This window comes from Bactrocera latifrons, unplaced genomic scaffold (assembly GCF_001853355.1).
Source record: "Bactrocera latifrons isolate USDA-ARS-PBARC rearing strain unplaced genomic scaffold, ASM185335v1 scaffold_275, whole genome shotgun sequence".
NCBI classification, from domain to species: Eukaryota; Metazoa; Arthropoda; class Insecta; order Diptera; family Tephritidae; genus Bactrocera; species Bactrocera latifrons.
Genome location: NW_017536352.1, coordinates 14,040 through 28,851, shown reverse-complemented (window position 1 = coordinate 28,851; position 14,812 = coordinate 14,040). Strand labels below are relative to the sequence as shown.

The window sequence follows — 14,812 nt, the reverse complement described above, 5'->3', positions numbered from 1 at the left end:
CTGGCCAGTGCTTAGGCGACTGTCGCGCCTCGATGAAGCCGACGCAGTGACGGATTCATGGGGAGCTTTTAATTAAAATTCATTAACATTTTCGAAGTAACATTAATATTATAAATATGTAGAGAATTCTGCTTTGTTCAAAATTTATCACCACTTATCAGTATCAAACAGCTGTCTTCAAATAATCCTTGTTATCTTGACCCTAAACATAACAACAATTACTAATTATGTCATATTATCTCCTTAAGGTGTCGCTGCTGGCCAAGTTCTGGCAACTGGCGCCTCGATCACTTACTACTCCAGCATAATGGCAYTGACTTTACGCTTTCTAATTGCCTCCTTCTCCAAAGTGCTGCCTTGGAGTTACTGTCGCGAGGAGTGGGGCGACAGCTGTCTCAACGAAACGGCGTCGGCTGCGGTTAACGGTACTCAACAGACCGTCTCGAAAATGTCCTCAGCTGAATTGTACTTTCAGTAAGTCTAAAATACATACTCAGAAATTTTTTTAATTCTTTAATAAAATTAAAATTTGTCAAATTCTTTCAGGAAGGAAATTTTACACGAACAAGATGACATTTTCCATGGACTTGGCACGCCCAATTGGGAGCTGGTGGGCTGCTTGGCAGTGGCATGGTTTATTATTGGTGGTGTGTTGATAAGAGGTATGTAAAGAGCAAAAAACTCCATTGTGTTAGTGGAAGGCATGTACTCTGTACCTGACGTGGTGTAAATATAATTCTGCAACGACCACATCAAGACAAAAACTCTCGTAGTCTCTCTGTAGTCATAGTGTCAAGATCAAAATTGACTGTCAGCAAGATACTTGGACTGGCAGGGAAACATCGGCTATGTGCTGCTCCTCTACGGCCAACTCTTACTTCGCGATTGAGCTGTCAACAATGCGACGATGTGAAAGAAGGAATCGTTCAGTAGCAGTCAGCTTCAGCCTGTAATATAGGAGAGGAATTGTGTTACATCAGCTCGACGCCAAAAGCTGCTAAAGTTAGATTGGATGGGTCAACCACCTTATATTTGCACCTGGCACCAAGTGAAYCTCACCTGTTGCTGTCTATGGCGAAYGATTTCGCTGTTCATCTCAAAAAGAGCTTATAAGAACCAACWTTCCCAGTTTTGTACTTTAGGGACGAGGACGTCATTCAATTACCTGCAAAAAGGACAACAMGTTATCCAATAAGCGTTGCATATTTAACCTARAACCAGTTTAGAATGTATATGAGTRTTCTTCTTCYTAATRYYRACTTTCTTCTTTTAAAGGCGTCAAAAGTTCCGGAAAAGCTGCCTACTTTTTGGGTGTTTTCCCATATGTGGTCTTGTTGGTACTGCTGTTACGTGCTGTTACACTACCCGGCGCCATGGATGGCATCATTTATTTTTTCAAACCACAATGGGCGGAGCTGCTAAATCCTCTGGTAACTAGCATTTCTTTACATTTTTCAGATTAGTTTAATTTTGTTGCGTATACGCCATGGAGATACTGATGATGATTTAATTGAAAAATTCGTCATAGAATAACGGTTAGATTAGGTTCGATGGTGTATTCAGAACGCGCATTTGTACTACTAGCTGCAGTCTTTTGCGAAGCCATAGAAATAGAACTCATGCATCCGATCGGCAAGGAGCCTAGAGGATTTGGCGTTGAATTACTATAACCGATAGAATTCATGTATCCGATCTTGTACGTCGGCAAAGCGCCTTGGAGCCTATACAGATTTGCTTAGGCTTTGAATTGCTATACCCACCAGCCCCACCGAACTCTGAAAGTGTAAGCTTTCAATCATTTAAGTCGTGATCTCAAACGCGGAACAGATATGTTTGGAATATGGAAGATCAAGAAGGAAATATTGAGTTGTTTGTATCTCGGCTTCTTCCATASATCCTCTATAGCTGGCATCCGGCATGGGCGCCGATATGGCAATGACCTGTTAGAACCTTCACAACTCGGGCGTGTCTAGCCTTTCTAATTGCAAAGAGCTCAATGCATCTCTTACAATCTATCTTGGGCTAAAAGTACCTTGCGACAGCATATGAACTAATAGTATCCCAGAGCTAGCTAAGCTCTTGCGAAGCCTAGCGTTCCAGTAGTAGAACTCTTGAAGAGAGTGGAGCATCGATCCGTTCTTCCCATTTCATTGATGGCGCGACTGAAGTACTTTTCTTTCCAACCGCTCCGTTTTACAGTTACTTGCGATTCTGCTGTGGCCTTAAACCGACACTAGTCATATCATAAAGCTATTCCCTGTCATTGAGAACCAATTTAGGCATTCTTTAACCAGCCTTGAACCCACTGTCAGTGAGCTAATATCGCCATCTTGCTATCGGTGTGGATGATCACTTCTCTACAGAAGGGTTCACGCCGGAAAAGTAATTCTACCGTTGCCTCAGTGGTAGCAGCCTCGGCTTGATAAGCACCATAATAGTCTGGAAGACTATCCGTCAAGAAGCTTACTGCCCCTAAACTTATCACATTATTAGTTGATGTTCCCACTTGTATAGTCTTAGACTCTGGGTCCAYGATACTTGCGGCTAATCCGAAGTAAATTAATTCGTCTGTCCAAACCTTATTTCATTTTCTGCGACTAACTTTCTAAATRTATTTACTTCCGTAGGTCTGGTATGCGGCAGTCACACAAGTCTTCTTCTCATTGGCCATCTGCTTCGGCACTTTGATCACCTACGCKTCGTACAACAACTTCTCACGAAATGTCTACAAGTAAGTATAGTCCATGCMCTTATGGCACTAACCTGGCAGTTGACATTAATATTAACACACACATATATCCGTACGCAGAGATATTGTGATCATCACCACAATGGATTCTTGCTCCTCCATCATCGCTGGTTGCATCACATTTGGCATACTCGGCAATTTGGCATTCAAAACCGGCGCTGCCGATGTGGCTAGCGTGGTTAAGGGTGGCGCTGGCTTGGCCTTCATCTCYTACCCCGATGCCATAGCGAAATTCGAATTCATTCCACAGGTACGTATCGATGTGCTGCAGCGCCCAAATGGCGCCCTAAAACAAAACTACCTAATAGGCATTCGCGGTTCTTTTCTTCCTCATGCTATTCGTCTTAGGTATCGGCAGCACGGTCGGCATGGGCTCTTGCATTGTACGCGTGATACGTGATCGTTGGGTGCGTGCGCCGAATTGGGCGCTGGCGCTAAGCCTGGCTGTGTTGGGTTTCWCCGTGAGCATARTCTATATGACACCGGGTGGGCAGTTYGTGTTGAATTTGGTGGATTTCTATGGCGTTTCATTTACGGCGCTCATTTTGGCGATCGGCGAACTATTGGCCGTCGGTTGGGTGTATGGTAAATAAGCTGTGATTGTGGAATGTAATTCCAAAACAATTTGCTTTAATTTTTTGATTTTGCAGGCGTGAAGCGTTTCTGCGCCGACATTGAATTCATGATCGGCTTGAAAACCGGCATTTATTGGCGCATCTGCTGGGGTGTCATAACACCGGGCCTAATGCTRGCTGTGCTCATTTATACGCTCATCGATTTGAAGCCGTTGACATATAAGAATGTGGACTATCCACACATTGCGCACGGTGAGTGTAAAATATGAGTTTTAGTAGCATATAAAAGCAACGCTACAATATCTGAATAAATAGTTCAGGTCGAACCACTACATCATATAGCTTCCGTGTAACTGATCGTTCAAAAATAAGTTCTTGTATGGGAAACTTTTTTATTTGRMAAAATATCTTAACGAAATTTGGCAYACAMTATGGCYAARGGYACCTTTACAATCTCCGAATAAATTGTTCAGATCGGACTACTATAGCATATAGCTCCCATATAAACTGACCTATCAAAATTTAAATCTCGTTTGGAAAGCTTTTTTATTTGACAAGATATCTGCACGAAATTTGCMATAGATATTTTTCCAAGAAAACCGTACAATCTCCGAATAACGGTCAGATCGGACTACTATAACATACAGCTGCCATACAAACGGACCGATCAAAATGAGGTTTTTGTATGGCAAACTTTTTTATTTGACAATATATCTGCACGAAATTTGGCGCACACTATTATCAAAAGCAYTCCTGCGATATTTGAACAAATTGTTTAGATCGGACAACTATAGCATATAGCTCCCATATAAACTCACCTTCAAAATTTAGTTTTTGTATGAAAAACATTTTTATTCGACAAGATATAGCAACGAAATTTGGCACAAATTATTTTCAAAGGCTGCGCTACAATATTCGTATAAATTGTTCCGATCGGACTACTATAGCGTATAGCTCCCATATAAACTAATCTTCAAAATTTAGTTTTAGTAAGGAAAACTTTTTTATTTGAGAAGATATCTGCACGAAATTTGGCATAGATTTTTGTTCAAGGTACCGTTATAATCTCCGTAAAATTATTAAAATCGGACCATAATAGCATATAGCTACCATATAAAATCACACTTCAAAATTTAATTTTTGTATGGAAAACTTTTTTATTTGACAAGATATCTGCACGATACTTAGCATACATTATTATCAAAAGCATCCCTACAATATCCGTACAAATTGGTCAGATCGGACTACCATAGCATATAGGTTCCACACAAACTAACCTTTAAAAATTAAGTTCTTGTACGCAAAACTTTTTTATTTGACAAGCTATCTCAACGAAATTTGGCACAAATTATTGCCAAAGGTAACGTTACATTCTCTGAGCAAATTGTTTAGAACGGACCACTGCATCATATAGCTGTCATACAAACTAGCCTATAAAATTAAGTTCTTACTTTGATTGACGAATCTACATATGTAGGTTCAATGCCTYCGAAGTTAACATTTTTTTCTTGTTTTTGTAAATTTTCATTGCAGTCTTCGGCTGGTGCTTGTCCGCCATTGGTCTTCTGCAAATACCGGGTTGGGCTCTATACAGCATCTGCAAGCAGTCGAAATCAGCTGGTTTGCTTAACGTGAGTCCAACACAAACTGATCCTCGTATACATACTAAAATATTATTGTTGTAACATTTTTTCAAATTATTTTAGAAATTAAAGGCCGCCGCTGCATCTGCAAATACTTGGGGTCCACTGGAGCAAACTATGCACGAAGAGTATGCGAATCAACGCCGAAAGTTTGAACTGCAAGCAAAGCAGCGAACAAATTTACAAAAGGCTTATGATAATTTGTTTGGTTAGGTTAACTTTTTTCGTGAAAATTTTATTTCTTTATCAAAAGCGACAATTTACGCAATTATTGTTTAGCAAAAGTCTTACATAAATGGCTTAAATTTTAATTTCAACTTAGAATGTATGTATGTGTGTTTGTAGTTCACAATTCGCTTTGCAGCAAATAAATATGTACGTGTAAAGAAATCAGTTGTTCATGTGTGTATGTGTGTTAGTGCGTTTTCTTAAAACAAAAACAAAACTTAAATTACTTCAAAATTATATTTTATAAAATGTTCATGAGCTCACAGTCAATATTTATATTTATAACCTTTTATAATTTGTGCATAAATGCAATTCTGTTCGTCCTGCCATACTGCGTTCAATTGCTGTGCAGCGCGTTCGATTTTGTTTGCTCAGCGATTGCGGTTTCCGACGTGTATATGCGTTTCGTCACCAAATAATCACGCATTATTTTGAAAAATGTGAATTGATTTGTAAGCGTTGCAAAACTAATCGACAGCATAAAGTGCCACTCGATAGCATAATATAGCACTAATATGCCGGCCAAGACTACGGCGGCCTGTACACCGGTCAATATCATGTATATGATGGCTGGATTGCGAAATAATTTCTAAAAGGGAGTGATAAAACCATTAATGAAATTGAAATATTAAATAAAAATAACAAGTAATTGCTACATATAAACTCCGCACTCACATAAAATCTAGAATGACTAGAATTTCCCGGTAGCGCAACCGTTACGGGACCATTAGCACTAAATAACTCGCCGTTGCATTTCACAACACTATCCTGAGTCCATACGGTGTTTGCTTTCCATACAGTGGTCGTGCCACTGGATGATGTGCTACTGCCACTACTGGAACTGGAWTTACCACCAATTGCACGCAACTCCATACGCGACCAATAACCTAAATGTAGTGATGCGCGATGTAAAATATCGCTATATTTTGCTGGAAACCCGAAAGCGCATGCCATCGTGAGGCAACTGAGCCAAATGTATAAAGCATTTTGATACGCCCACAATACATTGTAATACATGGAGACAGCAAATAGACATGGCACAACACCGGCGTAGTAGGCATTTAATAAGGATGTAAACACAATTTGTTTGAAGCGTATATTGAAGTCATTTTTCAGCACAACGATTTCTTCGCGTATGGTATCAGGGCTGGTGGAGCAGCAATGCATGGGCATACCRTTAAAATAGGTGCCCTCCACTTCGTATGAACTGCGTAGAAAGGACTCAATTTGAAAACCGAAGATGAGTAGGTAGATGACGAGACTGTGTGCACGAAATAAAATTCCAAATATAATAAACAATAACAAATACAAAAATTCCAAATATAATAAACAAATACAAATGCTTACGGATAGACTAGCAAGAAGACAGGCATAAAAAATTGTTTTATATAGATTTTATACACACAAAATCCGAGTAGTGTTAAAAGACAGCTGCTAAAGCTGTACTTAACGATACTTTTATAGATGCGACGGTGTTCACTACTTAAGTTCTGTAACAATTCTTGTCCGCGTATTAACAGGCAGTATACAAAACGTCTAGACATTAGTAGCACTATGAACGCTACCAAGTAGGGTTCTATGAGGTATACGTTCTGTAATAATAACAAAATTATATTATTACATAGTACYGATCATTTAAGCGATATTATGTACTCACAACTGTACGTGTTGTATTAGAGTCCGGTACCCACCACATTGTGCGATAAAGGTTTATAAATTGCATGGCCGCTGCAAACGTAATAAACAGGAACATTATAAGCTCATTAATGAGCTCCGAACTGCCAGGGAAATCTGGAAATGGTATATGCTTCGGCATGGGTGCTCCATCGGCATTGTTGTRTACATTGACGCTGTTATTCTTATCTCTTGTAAGTTGTCCGGTATTACCATCATTTTGTACTTCCACACMCACACCCATTCTTCATACGATAATTTTCTTTTTGAAACAAACTTGTGATGATTCCTTGACTTTTTATTTCATTTTCTGMAGATAAAAATAACCGATCAGATGTTGTCAATCCGTACTTACAATACAATTTTAAGTAAATAAACAAAGGCGAATTCAGAGTTCGCTGCTGAAATAATGGATTGTCAAATTGTTTTAAGAGCGCCATCTGTGAGCGTAGTTTATATAGCAAACAGCTGAGAAAGAAATAATGCAATATTATGTGTTTCAAATGCAATTATTTTAAATCCGTTTCCTCTGGATTACTTACATATACCAGAGAACCCATTATGTATTATTTTCAAACCCATTTTTAAAACCACTAAAACGCCACTAACAAATRCATATACATATATACATAMATTTTTTTAAGTAAAYAACTTTATTTCTTACTGTYGCTAAATTGCCATGAAGTGCCCTGACTATGATCTTGTATAGTAATTCCATGTTGATTCAAACAATTACGCAACTCGTCACAAATTCCAAATAATTCTTTGTTCTTCCCCGCCACCGCACGTWCACGTATTAAATGCCTTGATTGCAGCAAATCTTCTACAAAAGCGTCCAAATTGAATTCGTTATTCGCACCTAACATCTGCGTTTTTGAAGTTTCTACAGAACTGAATCCTAAAATATGTAGGTGTTGTTGTATAAAATTATCAACAGCTGCTATAGCATCCACACAACTGCTTGTGGTTAAATTATTTTCAAATTCGTTAACCCCCGCATTAATTTGCCGACTCACTGCATTTGATTGTTCCAGCAGTACACCAATACTGCTTGCTGTATCGAAATCATCCTTATAGCAAGCATCTATATCATGTTGTGCACGCTGTAAGTCACTAARCACCTCACCTGCATCCACATGTGCAGCGCGCTTTTTACCACATAAATACGCATTACAATCAGCTTTAAACGTTCTAAAACGTTTCAGTGTATTCCTTGACGTTTGCATTATTGCATCGCTATAGTCTACAGCGTTACGATAGTTGGACAAAGCACAAGCCATGCGAAACTCGTCGGCTGTATAACGTTCCAACATCGCACCGACGGAAATGGTATTCTTCAGAGATTTTGACATTTTTAATGGCTGGCCTTTAATATGCAACTGACCGGTGTGAAGCCAATAATTCACCCATTGATGTGTGCTGTGGTAGGCGCAACTTTGTGCTTCCTCGTTTTCGTGATGTGGAAATCGTAAATCCAAACCGCCAGCATGGAAGTCCAAGCGTTGACCAAAAACCATGCTAGCCAGTGTGCTGCATTCGATATGCCAACCAGGTCGTCCAGCGCCCCAAGGTGACGGCCATGCTGGCTCACATTCWGTTTTTTGCGCTTTCCACAGTGCAAAATCAGCTGACGCCTTTTTACCATTTGTGGACTCTTCTGSCTCTACCTGCATGTTCACTTTTTGTAATTTGCCATAATTTTCACATTTGTTCACCGAAAAATAAATGCTACCATCACTACCTTTGTAAGCRCTACCCTTTTCTATGATAAGTTTTATGAATTCGACTATTCGTGGTATATGCTCAGTTACACGAAGCTTTATATTTGGCTCTTGTATGTTAAGTTGTGTCAGATCTGACCAAAACTCGCTTTCGTAGAACCGTGACAACTCACGCCAATCTCTACCACTTTCCTTGCTTCTATGTATTATTTTGTCATCAATATCCGTAATGTTTAAAGCTGTTACTAGATTCACATTAAAATGCTGGCGCAGTATACGTTGTAKGATGTCTAACTTAACGTAGCAACTAACATGACCAATGTGTGTAGAATCGTAAACGGTCGGACCACATGTATACCAGGTCGCATATGTGTCGTTGGACAGTATCAAAGGAACTTTTTCGCGAGTTATACAATTATATATTTGTATACCGGTATCCCTGCCGCTTATGGGCTTTTCCCAATGTTGCTTGCTGYTGAAACGTTGAATTTGGAATGGCCAAAATCGGAGTGGCTTCAGGAAACTACAATTACAGAATCTTAACTAAAAGTTTTCAATTACAGTTTTTACACTAACCTGCTACGTGCCATTGTTGATAATAAATACTATTTTTATTTAATAAATGCCGGTCATGGTCCTCTACCGTGATGCCGGTGTTTTGGCAGTTTTGGTATCAGTTCCTTGCCCCTTATAAAACAAMCAGCTGTTCGAAGATAGGATGCTTAACGTTACCATTAAGTAAAAGAAAATCTCTAAATTTTAATCAGAAATGTCGGTATTTGTTAAAACAAAAAGGATGTTGAAAAATTATCGTGAAAAAAAAAACGCAAAAATAAATGTAGATTTTAATTTTGTATTAAAACATCTTTTTTATTTGTTTCTTTAGATAAAATATATGTAATATAAAATTTATATACAAGCATATATTGTATTGCTTTGTAGCACTTCAAAAATCCACCATCATTATGGTAACTCCTAAAACGGAATCAGCTGTTTTGTTATGAATTTGTTGCATTTGCGAAATTTGTGTAGCTTAAGGAAGTTTAATCACAACTACTGCTTATTTGTGTTAAATAATTGTTCATATTTATTTCATACCTGCAAAGTTTACACACAAAAACCCACAGCAAAATGATGCGCTACGAGGGAGACGAAAAATTGGCGGATACCACTGCCTGTGCTGGCGTTAGAGCGGATCTGAAAATGTGTCTGCTAGAAAGTGATTGCTGTCGTATTGTGAGTGCCATWGGTTCAGTCTCGGAAAAATATGAATTATACAATTTTTAATCTTAGGGTAAGCACACACCGCGTGAGTGTCTCAAAGCAAACAATGTGCCCGAGGAATGTCAAGTGCTGAGGAACCTATTCTTCGAGTGCAAACGTTCAATTGTAAGTGCTAAWCATTTTTGCCTTTAAGTATATTTTTTTTTAATGTACGATTCTTTTATAGCTTGATAATAGACAACGGTTCCGAGGACGAAAGGGCTATTGATTGATACTAATACTATAAATATTCAATGTTGTTGCGACTTCAATAAGTTTTTACTGTATTTTACTTTTATTTCATAATTCAAATAAAAATATTCATTAAATATTAACTTACATTGTACATACACGTATTACATTAAATGCTAAAATGGTGTGCAACTTAGTTACGTCTYCGCCGTACGCGTGATATACGCCAAGCATTGGGCTCTTCGTATTTATTATACAATGGTTCGAGACGTTGGTTCTTCTTGAATTTACTCAACTTGGTTGGATCGGAGAAGCGGAAAAATGATGGCGCAAATTCCACCAACCATTTCGGATCGATGGTTGTTACTTCGCGCATATATTCTTTGGTCGTTTGCACGAGCTCGTGGTAAACGACCCACTCTGGCTGGCGATTGAATAGCGCGCTTGAGGGATGTATGTAGACAACCTGTGAATCCACTAGTGTACGATAACCTTCTTGTGGATCCTTTTTAGATGCATTACGGAAGAAACCCGAGCAGATGGCTTTTTGTATGCGCACAGAATTTTTACCGGCCGACACAACATCCAATTTATGACGATCCATTATGCCGAGTAATTGTTTGCGCACATCTTGCGAACGTTTGAGCGTACGTATTTGTACGAAATTTTCGTAACACCAAGCATTTGAGAATTTGTTATTTTTCCAACTGTTGTAGACGGCAAGTAGCGTTAGATGATCGCCTTCGGGTTGATTGAATTTCGCCTTCTTCTGATCGGCCAAGGCTTGCTTGTCCTTCGGACGATAGAACACATTCTGTACACTCAACATGGRAACGATTGTGAGCACTTCATCGGAGCATTGCAATGCCACCGACATAATGAGCATTTTCGATAGATTTGGTTCCAACGGGAATTCGGCCATACGTCGGCCCAAACGTGTCAGCAAACCCTCATCGTCCAGCGCGGATAATGAATGTAAATTCTCTAAAGCCATAACCAACGATTCGACTGGCGGTGCGTCCATGAAATCGAAATGTAGCAGATCATTAATACCCATTGTCTTCAGTTGCAACACGGTCATGGCTAAATTWGTGCGCTGTATTTCCGGCACGGGCGTAGGCAACATTTCGTCGCGATATGCGCGCTCTGTGTATARACGATAACATTTGCCGGGACCTGTGCGTCCAGCACGACCGGCGCGCTGTTTGGCTGCCGCTTGCGAAATCGGTGTTACCACCAGCGAGTCCATGCCCGTTTTCGAGTTGTATACCTTTTGTTTAACAAAACCCGGGTCGACTACATAGAAGATGCCATCAATTGTCAGTGAGGTTTCAGCAATATTCGTAGCAATAACGACTTTGCGACTGCCCGCTGGTGCCGGGTCGAAAATACGCGTTTGCATTTCGGATGGTAACGCTGAATACACGGGCAGTATGATCAATTCGGGCACATCGGGTCCCAAACTTTTCATGCGTTCGTAGAGTATTTCGCAAGCGGTGTCAATCTCCTCCTGACCCGTTAGGAAAAGCAATATGTCGCCTGGTGGTTCGCGCAAATGTATTTGCATTACCGTTATCAGTGAAGCGTCCAAATAGTCAGTTTCTGGTTCTTTTGTGTACAACACTTCCACGGGAAATGTACGACCCGGTATAGTGAAAATGGGCGCTTCAAAGAAGTACTGTGAGAATTTTACAGCATCCAGTGTAGCGGAAGTGACGATCAGTTTTAGTTCGGGTCGCTTCTGTACGGCACCTTTTAAGAGACCGAAGAGTACGTCAGTGTGTATTGTACGTTCGTGCGCTTCATCCAACATGATAACGGAATAGGATTTTAAATCAGCCTCCATCAGACATTCGCGCAATAACATACCTGTTGAAAGAGTATYAGAAAATGTTTGACATAATTCAGTGCRTAACATACCGTCTGTCATGTATTTGATCACCGTTTCGGGACTAGTGCAATCCTCGAAACGTATAGTGTAGCCCACTTCTTGCCCGAGCCGGCAACCGAACTCCTCTGCCACACGTTTTGCCACAGACATGGCCGCCACACGACGCGGCTGTGTGCAACCAATTTTGCCACGCGCCGTGAAGCCGCTTTCTGCCAAGTATTGYGTAATTTGGGTCGTCTTGCCGGAGCCTGTCTCGCCGATGACAATCAGTATCTGATTATCGGACACAGCTTTGATGAGGTCATCACGTARCTTGTAAATGGGTAGCGATTGACGTTGCTCCAGCAAGGACATGTCTGTCTTTTTACCAAAGGACGATTTCTTACCACCAATAACGTGTTTCTTCCACTCGGGCACTTCGATGGTGGTGCCGGAACCAATGCCACGTGTATTTGTCATAGCGCGGGACTCGTCTTCATCGGGCAGGGGATCAATCCAGTTGCGACTCATGTTGGTCGGTGCGACGGCGTCTTGCTCCCGCTGTAACATTTTCTGTTCACGACGTTCCTTTGATAATGCAGACTGCATCATGGCAGCTTGTGCCAGTGAACCATCGGGATTCTTAACAATGCGCACGGGTGAGAGATCGTGCAGGGCGCGTCCATGCCCGGAAAGGAATGGTGGTTCCTCTTCCACAATTTCTATTTCAATGTCAGCCTCGTCGTCCTCCTCCTTTTGTATGAGACCAGTTTCCTCGTCAAAATCGGGCATTTCACTGCGATCAATGACACCGGAGCTAATCATCTGTTTAATTTCCCAACGTTCTGGACTGGATATGCGCGTGACGCGTTTACGCGAATCACTTTCATCATTGTCCATGCTACCACCCTTTTCAAATGAAGTGATCGAAGTTAGTAAACAATCATAACCCTTTTTATATAAACCACTTACTTGTAAATTTAGTAACGAAGTACCGCTGTATGGCCGGTCAGGATTACGATCCCTCATCTCATCTTCCGGCGCTACATGTGATAATGGATTCAAATCCCTGCCAGTCGCTTGATCAACCTCTTTCATAGAAAGCGATACCTTCTGTCCTGCGATAGACATCACCTTCACTTTCACATTTGCATTGCGCTGCACGACTTCCGTTACATCTGTTACACGACCCTCAGAACGAAGCTGTGAAATATGCACCAAACCCTCCCAACGTTTACGCAAACCAAAAAGCTGCACAAAACAGCCGAAGGGTACAATATTCGCCACTTTGCCGGCATAAATTTTGCCCGCCTCTGGATCATCAGGAAGTGTTGCTGGTGGTGGCATTTTTTCATTTCGTCCATGACGTTCCTCGGAGTTGGAACGTGAACGCCTACGTCTGCTACGTTCATTATGGTCTCTAGAGCGGGACCTTCTTCTGTCGCTACGTTCATTGCGCTCACGGGACCTTGAGCGTCGGTGGCGATCGTGCGAACGTGATCGACGCCTGCTACTGCYACTAGTGCTATGACCATGCGAACGTGAGCGTGAACGACGTCTACGTTCRCTGCGGTAGTTTTCACGTTCACGTTCTCTGTCCCGTTCATGTATCCGTCCACGATCGCGCGATTTACTACGGGAACGTCGACGTTTGTCATTTTTTCGCCGCTCACTTGGTGAATATGAGYGTGATCGTCTATCTCGGCTTCTGTCGCGACGAYTACTGCGTTCATGTCGGCTAATGTGTTCTTTTGACCGTGAACGTGAACGGGAATGGCGGTCAAGCTTTTTCCTCTTTTCTGATTTTACTTTAACATCCTCATATTTTTTGTGTGCACTTGGTGCTAATGCTTCCAATTTGTCCATTGCATCCTCAACATCTCTTTTACTAGGCTTTTCGGCACTTTTTCTACGTTTACTAGGAGCTAACGCTTCTAATTCGTCCATCATGTCATCGACATCGTCTTTTTTTAATTTGTCCTTATTTTTAYTTTGACTTGGTGCCAGTGCCTCTAATTCAGCCATTGTGTCATCGATATCATCTTTTTTATTTTGCTTACGTTTACTTGGCGCAAGCGCTTCTAGTTCGTCCATAACGTCGYCTAAGTCATCATTTTTTTGGGACTTGTTTCTTTTTTTATTATTATCTTTCTCACTTTCTGAGTCGGATCCACTAGACGCACTATCGTTAGCACTTTCTCCACCACTACTATACGTTTTACTAAACTTATCATTTGGCAATGCCAACCCGGGAAACATACGCGTCAATTGATCTGCTTTTGCAGTTTTGAAGCTACCACCGCCTTCTAATTCTTCAGTCTCTCTTCCCGGCTTCATTAAATTGATAATTCGCTGGAGATTCGTAACAAATGAATCTGGAAATTCAGCACCATTTTCATGTAGAGCTTTGCGAAATGATTCGAATGTGGGATTTTTATGCTCCAAATCGATTATAAACTCGGCTAAATCTTTGTCATTTAGACCCAAATGATTTTCCAGCTCGGTGCAAATTTTTGAAACCAACGACAAGTATTCCAATCGCCGTAACTCTTCCATTCTGTATTTGTGTAGAATGCACCCTTTTTCGATATTTAAATCTCACATAAAAATAATTTTTGCAAATAACAGAAAAATGTGAGAAAAATTATTAAAGCGCTTCTAAACGTAAACTAGACACAGTGTTGACAATCAGCTGTGGTAGAAAACAGTGTTGTAAATGTTCGAAGTGTGGCGTTGTGCAGCAGTCGATTTAATGGTTGGCGAATGGCGCGGAACGCATGGAACGTTGAACACAAACGTATATTTGTATGTATGTATAATTTAAAATATGCAAAATTTCAATAAAAATAAACAATAAATATGCAAAATTTCAATAAAAATAAATAAAATTTAAAAAA

General features: G+C 40.5%; 5 protein-coding genes across 6 annotated transcripts in view; 2 read left to right on the top strand and 3 right to left on the bottom strand.

Moving 5' to 3' along the window:
• The window catches only part of LOC108970004 (sodium-dependent nutrient amino acid transporter 1-like), a gene marked incomplete at its 5' end in the record, with an annotated part of 7,271 nt that extends 1,931 nt beyond the window's left edge, over positions 1-5,340 (top strand). The window contains 9 exon segments of one of the 2 annotated variants that reach the window (XM_018935078.1): positions 249-474; positions 547-662; positions 1,276-1,430; positions 2,628-2,731; positions 2,810-2,999; positions 3,058-3,334; positions 3,400-3,576; positions 4,858-4,955; positions 5,031-5,340. In XM_018935078.1, the coding sequence (XP_018790623.1) occupies positions 249-474; positions 547-662; positions 1,276-1,430; positions 2,628-2,731; positions 2,810-2,999; positions 3,058-3,334; positions 3,400-3,576; positions 4,858-4,955; positions 5,031-5,180 (1,493 nt within the window). In that variant the 3' untranslated portion in view covers positions 5,181-5,340. 2 annotated transcript variants of the gene reach the window in all.
• A 73-nt stretch (positions 5,341-5,413) lies between these two features.
• LOC108969997 (transmembrane protein 39A) lies at positions 5,414-7,228 on the bottom strand. The gene is made up of 4 exons (XM_018935065.1): positions 6,853-7,228; positions 6,543-6,787; positions 5,871-6,456; positions 5,414-5,784 (listed from the first exon to the last, which is right to left on the bottom strand). Exons 1-4 carry the CDS (start codon positions 7,111-7,113, stop codon positions 5,533-5,535), a joined length of 1,344 nt encoding a protein of 447 aa, XP_018790610.1. The 5' UTR covers positions 7,114-7,228; the 3' UTR covers positions 5,414-5,532.
• A 294-nt stretch (positions 7,229-7,522) lies between these two features.
• LOC108969998 (probable cysteine--tRNA ligase, mitochondrial) lies at positions 7,523-9,259 on the bottom strand. Its single transcript, XM_018935066.1, has 2 exons — positions 9,167-9,259; positions 7,523-9,113 (listed from the first exon to the last, which is right to left on the bottom strand). The coding sequence occupies exons 1-2, from the start codon at positions 9,178-9,180 to the stop codon at positions 7,523-7,525; spliced, it is 1,605 nt and encodes a 534-aa protein (XP_018790611.1). The 5' UTR covers positions 9,181-9,259.
• Positions 9,260-9,597: 338 nt separating this feature from the next.
• Positions 9,598-10,188, top strand: LOC108970002 (cytochrome c oxidase assembly factor 5). The gene is made up of 3 exons (XM_018935076.1): positions 9,598-9,826; positions 9,884-9,979; positions 10,041-10,188. The coding sequence occupies exons 1-3, from the start codon at positions 9,722-9,724 to the stop codon at positions 10,080-10,082; spliced, it is 243 nt and encodes an 80-aa protein (XP_018790621.1). The 5' UTR covers positions 9,598-9,721; the 3' UTR covers positions 10,083-10,188.
• LOC108970001 (ATP-dependent RNA helicase DHX8) lies at positions 10,126-14,592 on the bottom strand. The gene is made up of 3 exons (XM_018935075.1): positions 12,888-14,592; positions 11,966-12,824; positions 10,126-11,914 (listed from the first exon to the last, which is right to left on the bottom strand). Exons 1-3 carry the CDS (start codon positions 14,469-14,471, stop codon positions 10,239-10,241), a joined length of 4,119 nt encoding a protein of 1,372 aa, XP_018790620.1. The 5' UTR covers positions 14,472-14,592; the 3' UTR covers positions 10,126-10,238.
• Between the last annotated feature and the right edge of the window lie 220 nt (positions 14,593-14,812).

Coding starts and splice junctions, on each gene's coding strand:
- LOC108970002 (XM_018935076.1), top strand. CDS start 9,722: ATGATGCGCTACGAGGGAGACGAAAAATTGGCGGATACCACTGCCTGT.